This window comes from Priapulus caudatus, unplaced genomic scaffold (assembly GCF_000485595.1).
Source record: "Priapulus caudatus unplaced genomic scaffold, Priapulus_caudatus-5.0.1 Scaffold903, whole genome shotgun sequence".
NCBI classification, from domain to species: domain Eukaryota; kingdom Metazoa; phylum Priapulida; class Priapulimorpha; order Priapulimorphida; family Priapulidae; genus Priapulus; species Priapulus caudatus.
In genome coordinates, this window is record NW_014577964.1 from 114,195 (window position 1) to 122,255 (window position 8,061).

The window sequence follows — 8,061 nt, forward strand, 5'->3', positions numbered from 1 at the left end:
TGTGTGTGTGTGTGTGTGTGTGCGTGTGTGTGTGCGTGTGTGTGTGTGTGTGTGTGTGCGTGTGTGTGTGCGTGTGTGTGTGCGTGTGTGTGTATGTGTGTGTGTGCGTGCGTTCCTGTGTGCGAGCGTGCGTAGTTGCATACGTGCGTGTGTGCGTGCGTTCCTGTGTGCGAGCGTGCGTACGTGCGCTCACGCGTGCGTGTGTGCATACGTACGTGCTTTCCTGTGTGCGAGTGTGCGTGTGTGTGCGTGCGTGCGTGCGTGCGTGCGTGCGTGCGTGCTTTCCTGTGAGAATGTAGGGACCCAGTAACTAAACGTTCGTTATTCGCGGAGAAAAACAACAGTGAACTGCAAGCATAGTTAGAATATTCTAGGGTAAATAAGGGGTCTACATTTTCGCAAAACAGTAAACTACAGAATATTGAACTATAAACTACACTATACTGACCTAGAACTACACTATATTGAAAATGGTGGCCACGATAATTATTATAACAACCACCAGTACGTAATACGCCGGGAGGGACAACTGGAAATGTGAAAACTCTGTAGTGTGATGAAGTGAACAAAACAGTACTAGGTGAACTTTGGTGATTTCTTATATTATTAGCATTCATAACTCATAAATTGCTAGAAATAATCTAGCTATGTATAAGATTACGATAGTGATACAGGTAGTGTCCTTAAGCTTGTTTTAACGGTATGAAATACGGAAATAGAATGCTGCGTAAACGAATTTAAATCGTTAAACACGTGTGAAGTTAGGCTGGCGAAGCGTAATCACCTCTGAATGCAGGCAATGCAACGCAGTGTGGGCAGGAATTTTCACTTATAGTTTTACTTTTAGCATTACGGGTAACGATACGTACTGGTGGTTGATATATAATACCCACCATTGAGAATGGGAGCCGTAAGCGTTGAATAGAACAAAAATGTAGGTGAATACACACTTACGAGAGACTGGAGATGTGTAATAATAATACACCAAATTTTGCCGGCAATAGCTGTTTGTGTAAAGGCAATGCAATATCGAGTAATAATATAGCAACACACTTTTACTATATAGATAGACTAGAAATTCTCTAAGGGCATACGACATTATCTGTAATTTAATCGTATTCGCAAATTATCTATAACCATGTCCAATGTAGACAGAATAGAATCCAGATATTCTATGGGTCTGAGTATATAGAGATAATGATGAAGTGTAGTGATATGTTAGCAGCAAATGCGAAACAACAACACAGCCGTATTACCGATTACGAAAACATGATATTAAGATTACGTAATTATCGTAGAGGACTGTAGACGTAGTAGCAGCGATTTCGAAATGTAACCTCGGCCGATTATTGGCTCGACGTAGCGCTGCTATTATATGAGCGGAATCTGATCATATGATGACACGCGGTAAACGGCGATAACCTTTCATTTGCGTGGGTTTGAAAGAAAGCGTTATTGTCGTTGTTTTCGTGTACTAACGAAAATTAAAGTTGGTTGTCATGGCAACAATAACACGTCCGCCGACGGCACGAAACTATTGCCAGAAAGGTTTACACGGGATAATGCAACAGTCACGTGAAATACAGAATTAAAAAAATTAAGATAATTGCCGAGATTTAGAAGAAAATGTCTGACGATTGATACCTACGGTGGCAAACGGAGGTATTACTATATCCACCCCCTCCACGCACACAGACTCACACACACACACACACACACACACACACACACACACACACACACACACACACACACACACACACACACACACACACACAGGGAGAGAGATGAACGATAGCATTATTGTAGGAACTTGTTGCGAGTTTATTTCGTTGCATCGAGCGATTCCCTCGTCGCCTAGCAGCAGCAGCAGTAGCAGCAGTATCAGCAGCAGCAGCAGCAGCAGCAGCAGCAGTAGCAGCAGTAGCAGTAGCAGCAGCAGCAGCAGCAGCAGCAGGCATCAGGTCCACGCACACTGCCGCATACCTCCGCTATCATTCTCACCGATTACAGTACTAACGTTCTGGAACAACGACAAACATGATCAATGGCTAGCACATCTTGTTTCCCGCAGCAAAACCTAATTAGTGCTAGCAAATGATTTCGAGCAATACGATGTCACCTCACACACAATTACATGCGCGCGGACACACGCTCTCACGCATACACACACACGCAGACACACACACACCCACACACACACACACACACACACACACACACACACACACACACACACACACACACACACACACACACACACACACACACTGCGTGATTTGCTATGCCGTTGGCGTTGTTAGTGTTGCTGCGGTGTGTACCCGTGACATCGCATCGTTAATACATCCTTGCTGCCCGCGTTAGCTGGACGAGCATTATTAGTTATTAGGATCGACTAGATCTTAACAATGACCGAAGGCCACAAATGAGATTGTCAGATGAACGAAGATAAGGTAATTACGAAGTCTGTTTATTGTATGCGATTATGTATCTAATCACCGTATACTATCAATATGATATATATATTATATATGGTATATATATAGGTATATATATACTATAATATATATATAGTATATATCAGGAGTTAACTTCGAAGACAAAGTTGTTCTGAGGTTTTGAATGAAGTTGTCAAAGACGACAAGAATGACAAGAATGAACGAGACAATGAACAAGAATGTCCGATCTGAATGGACAAGAAGATGAAGTTTTGTCTTCATTAACTCGCTGATCTAGTATAATATATGATACTATATATACTATTATGTATTATATATATATATATACATCACGGGGTTAATGATAACAATCTTTTTTCATTATTAACCCCTGATACACACACCGGAGCGGGTTTGGCATGCTGGTGGATTGGGGGGAGCGGGGCCGGATATATATGTATATATTTACGTCATATGTATGTATATCATATATTCAGGAGCTATAATGAACAAATTTGTCCTTATTAACTGCCTGATATATATATATATATATATATATATATTCAGACAGCGCACGTGATTTGGCTATGTAGTTATCGGCCACGCATTCTGGTACACGTACAGTTCCTGGAACAGGTAGATTTAGCTATTTTCAAAACTCACCAGTCCTACAGGAATGTTAATAATAAGATTTAATGTCTACGCCTGCTGAATCCTGAGAGCAATGTTGTGGCAATGATGACTAGGCTGCGCCTACTGTCATATTCTCAGAAGTTACTTGTTTTTATTCACTCCTGATGTTATTATGTTGATTGATGACGACGTTAGCTTCGCAGCGTACGTAAAATGAACTCTCTCTCCCTCTCCCTTTCCCTCCCCATCTCTTTCTCTTTCTCTTTCTCTTTCTCTCTCTCTCTGTGATGGTGGTGTGTGTGTGTGTGTGTGTGTGTGTGTGTGTGTGTGTGTGTGTGTGTGTGTGTGTGTGTGTGTGTGTGTGTGTGTGTGTGTGTGTGTGTGTGTGTGNGTATATTCTAAGCTGGCGCGTGTTATTTCTAAGCGGGCGGCGGTGTATTTCTAAGTGAGCGCGTGATATTACATTGACCACCAGAGCGTGTTTGTCTGACCGATGGTGTTTCACCGGCTGTTGCATTCGTTGTTAAGTACAAATGTGGTTAGCACACACACACACACACACCACACACACACACACACCCACACACACACACACACACACACACACACACACACACACACACACACACACCACACACAACACACACACACATACACACACACACACACACACACACACACACACAACACACCCAAACACACACACACACACACACGACTACACGCACACGCGCGCTGCGCACACTTGCACACATACAAGCGCGTTGCGCGCGCGCACTCGCACACAGCACACCCACACACACACAAACACACACACCAACAACACCACATCACACACACACACACACACGCACACGCGCGCGCGCGCACACTTGCACACATACAACGGCGGGCGCGCACTGTACACACAACATCACTACCTACACACACACACACAACACACATACACACACACACACCACACTACACACACACACACACGCACACACACAAGCACATCACACACAACCATACAACGCACGCGCTGAGAAATACACGCGCGCGCTGAGAAATACACGCGCGCGCTGAGAAATACACGCGCGCGCTGAGAAATACACGCACGCGCTGAGAAATACACGCACCGGTTGAGAAATACACGCACAGGTTGAGAAATACACGCACCAGCTTAGAAATACACGCGCCGGTTGAGAAATACACGCGCGCGCTGAGAAATACACGCGCGCGCTGAGAAATACACGCGCGCGCTGATAAATACACGCACGCGCTGAGAAATACACGCACGCGCTGAGAAATACACGCACGCGCTGAGAAATACACGCGCGCGCTGAGAAATACACGCACGCGCTGAGAAATACACGCGCCAGCTTAGAAATACACGCGCCAGCTTAGAAATACACGCGCCAGCTTAGAAATACACGCACAGGNGGTTAAAAAAATTATTTCAAAGCGCGGCAAGTGCTTTGTACGTGTTTTAATGGATGCTCGCTTATCGAATTAGAGTTTCCTCTCGACTATGTGATCTCGCCTATATATGTTGTCCATATACGCGAATATTCGTCGAGATAGAAAACAGTGTTATAACCCTAAACTATACGATATTACATATGCTAACCAGAACAGCTCGTCTAATAACTATTTTTAAGTTTAATAACTCGTAATGTTTAGAAATAATACTTCACAGATGCATAGCAGTTGCATTTGGGCCGTTTAAATAATAAAACGTTAATAAATAAACACGAATTGTATTTACTACCAAATTTGTATTGATTACCTACTCGATCTCTTTCGCCTATTATTAGTAATAATTCTATAGAAATGGCCTTCCAATGCCCCTGTGCAACAAACGTCACCGCACGCACGCCGCTGTGCATATAAACCCTTGTTGTATGGTAACCCTACCAAAACGTTGAATTATTGTAAATAATGCGTTTTTGATAAACGTTTTATAGTAACCTAACGTTCAGCGAACTTTAACAAAACGTTCGTTAGCAACGTTTTGCGAAAAAACACGTTTTCAAACTAAATAATAATATAACCAATTCCTAACGTTGCGGAAGCGTTGTGTTTTAATTGGGTACAGCTATTCGCTTGAATGACATTTCTATAACTCGGTATTAATAATTATTTTTATCCGATCATTAGTATGTGTGTGTGTGTGTGTGTGTGTGTGTGTGTGTGTGTGTGTGTGTGTGTGTGTGTGTGTGTGTGTGTGTGTGTGTGTGTGTGTGTGTGTGTGTGTGTGTGTGTGTGTGTGTGTGTGTGTGTGTGTGTGTGTGTGTGTGTGTGTGTGTGTGTNACCCCGCGCGCTAGCTACGGCACCGACGTTGGCTCAGTTCTCGACCGACGATTCTCTCGTGGGGCGACGCGATTTTTACAACATGGTGACGTTCTCCTCGCTGCCGACGACGACGACGCTGGCCGCCTTCTTGCCGCCGCCGACGCCGCCGACGCCGCCGCCGCCGCCGCCGCCGCCGCCGTCGGCGTGGTACGCGTAGTGGTGGTTGGTGAACGTCTGCGCTGTTGGGTATCGCATCACCGTGCTGCGCATGCTGCTGTTGTTGCCGCCGCAGCTACTGTTGAACTGCCACGTGCGCGCGCCGCTTCTCGGCGGAGCGCGTCGGCAGCGCAGCGACGAGCGCAGCACGAAGGCGAACGCCTTGCGAAATTTCGTCGACATGACGTTGTAGACGATCGGATTGATGCTGCTGTTCAGAAAGAACATGACGCGCACGAAGCACATGATGTTGAGATACGTCTCGAGCCCAATCGCCTTGATGTCGGCCGGCGACGCGTAGACGAGCCACAGCGAGACGACGCGGAACGGCAGCAGGCACAGGAAGAAGCAGATGACGACGGCGAAGAGCATGAGCACCACCTGGCGGCGCGCGCGGTGATTGAACTCCGAGCAGGGGTCGTTCTTCGTGCCGACGACCGCGCCGTCGCTCATCAGCGTTCGGCTGATCATCGAGTAGAGCACGATGAGCGCCGCCAGAGGGAACGGCAGGCAGAGGCACCAGACGAAGATGAAGTAGCCGCGCTCCCAGTTGCGCTGGAATGAAGTCACGCACGTCTTCACCGTGCTGCCGTCGGCGTACTCCGTGTCACTGTAGTCCGTCACGAGCGCGAAGGGTACGCACAGCGACGACGCCGCCACCCAGATGACGGCGATCGCCTTGAGCGTCCGCATGCGCGTGCACGTGTACTGCGCCTTCAGCGGCCAGCGGATGGCGTACCAGCGTTCGAGGCTGATGGCGAGGATCGTGAAGACGGAGCCGGCGGCGACCGTGTTCTCCAGGAACGGCACGATCTTACCTGCGAAGTCAACGAGTGCACGTTCGTCAGTGTTAGCAGGCGGAGGGCAGTCGCATTATACGCGCGCGCAGTTACGTCGTTTGGTAGGAAACGGCATAGGAGATCACGTGTGTGTGCGTGTGTGTGTTTGTGCGTGTGTGTGTGTGTGTGTGCGTGCGTGCGCGCCCGTGTGTGAAAGAGAATTTATACGTGCGTCCGTGCGTTCGAGCGTGTGCGTACTCGTGTGCACCTAACCCTTCGTTTGTATCGTCTTACTGTAAACCGCAAACTGTATTCAGCCACGTCTTGCTTTATATGGTCGTGGCCATATGTCCTGTAGCAGTGTGAATCCTGTCTCGTGTTAGGATTGCTACACTGGTTCCCACAGTGCGCTATTCATACATCCATTTCAATCTGTGCTGTTTGTGTAGGCGCGAAGCCATATGGCGCACATTTTCTCGCTTTCTTCTCGGAAATTTACGTGTGCAGTAAAAGTCTATAGAAAGGCCTGGATTCTTTTAACAATTAGAACACGTCACACATCAGTCAACGATTCACCAAGCTTGTCAGATTCTTTGCTATTCTTCACTTGCAATGGGGAGATTATTAGATTGAAAGCTAACAGATCTATACGCCGTGAATCCATCCAAATGAGAAGTTATGTTACGTGGCAGCTGTTTACATTCTTCACGCGCCAGGCTCTGCGAGGATCGACAATGTGAGCTTAAAAACGAAGTACGAAGCACGGAAGACGTTTTTCTTTACTCAGATTAAATAGCATCTACTATACTTTATTCAGTTCTGTACACTTATACAAGAAATACAATGACTCCTTCGCTACGACACGGACATCCGTTAAACACGGTGACTTCCGCTATTAGTGCGACGAACAAAAGCAAAGCCAATCAATTGATTAATACACGCATCGCGGATGAAATATAAGTTACGATTAAAAAAAGCGCACGTACCGTCGTTAGACGCATTGACAGAATAAAGGAGCACGCGCTCAAATGCTCGCACGCACACCTATACGTCCGTATACATAGGTATTTGCCCGGCCGGGTTGGAAATGGCGATGTTCTGACATTTCTGCGTTTTTGCGCATATTTGCCCGTTGGTAATGGTTGTTCGTTATCGCCTCGGTTTATGTATAGTCGCACCAACGCTACGATCACACGCATCGCTGTCACATCGGCAACAAGCGCGTGATGCGACACCGTAAGCCGTCCTGTAACGTGTCCGCGTTGAAACAAGTATCTACGGATCACTGTTTGAAATGCTGAAGTAATCGGTTGGAGTATGCTGAGAATCTTGCTCCTCTACTCGTAACGGGGATGACCGGCGTGTCGCCACGGGCGTCTTCGGCAATGTTTGACACGTATAGGGGTCGCTGGAATAGTCGGATGTTTGGCCACGGCCAGGCCCGGACCAATCATCTGGTTGTATGTTCTGGTCGAATCACTGATCCACGTCATGATCGAACTGATCCTGCTGGATAAACGGAACAGGGCAAATCCAATATGGCGACGAAATCAGCCAATCAGCGCTAGTCGATGGTTATCAGGCATTCGGCAATAGGTGACAAATGTTACACCGTCACACGCGCGAGAAGCGCTGCCGAGCTCGTTTGGTCGGGTTGACGTCACGGTCACGGTCACGGTCACGCCAGGAAGATACGACACGTACCTCACGTACGTGT

At 47.0% G+C, this 8,061-nt stretch overlaps 1 protein-coding gene across 1 annotated transcript in view; it reads right to left on the reverse strand.

The window, feature by feature from the left end:
- The window catches only part of LOC106814312 (growth hormone secretagogue receptor type 1-like), a 20,896-nt gene that overhangs the window by 2,133 nt on the left and 10,702 nt on the right, over positions 1-8,061 (reverse strand). The window contains exon 2 of the mRNA XM_014818614.1: positions 5,561-6,383. Coding sequence (XP_014674100.1) covers positions 5,561-6,383 — 823 coding nt within the window. The remainder of the gene's footprint in view (positions 1-5,560; positions 6,384-8,061) is intronic.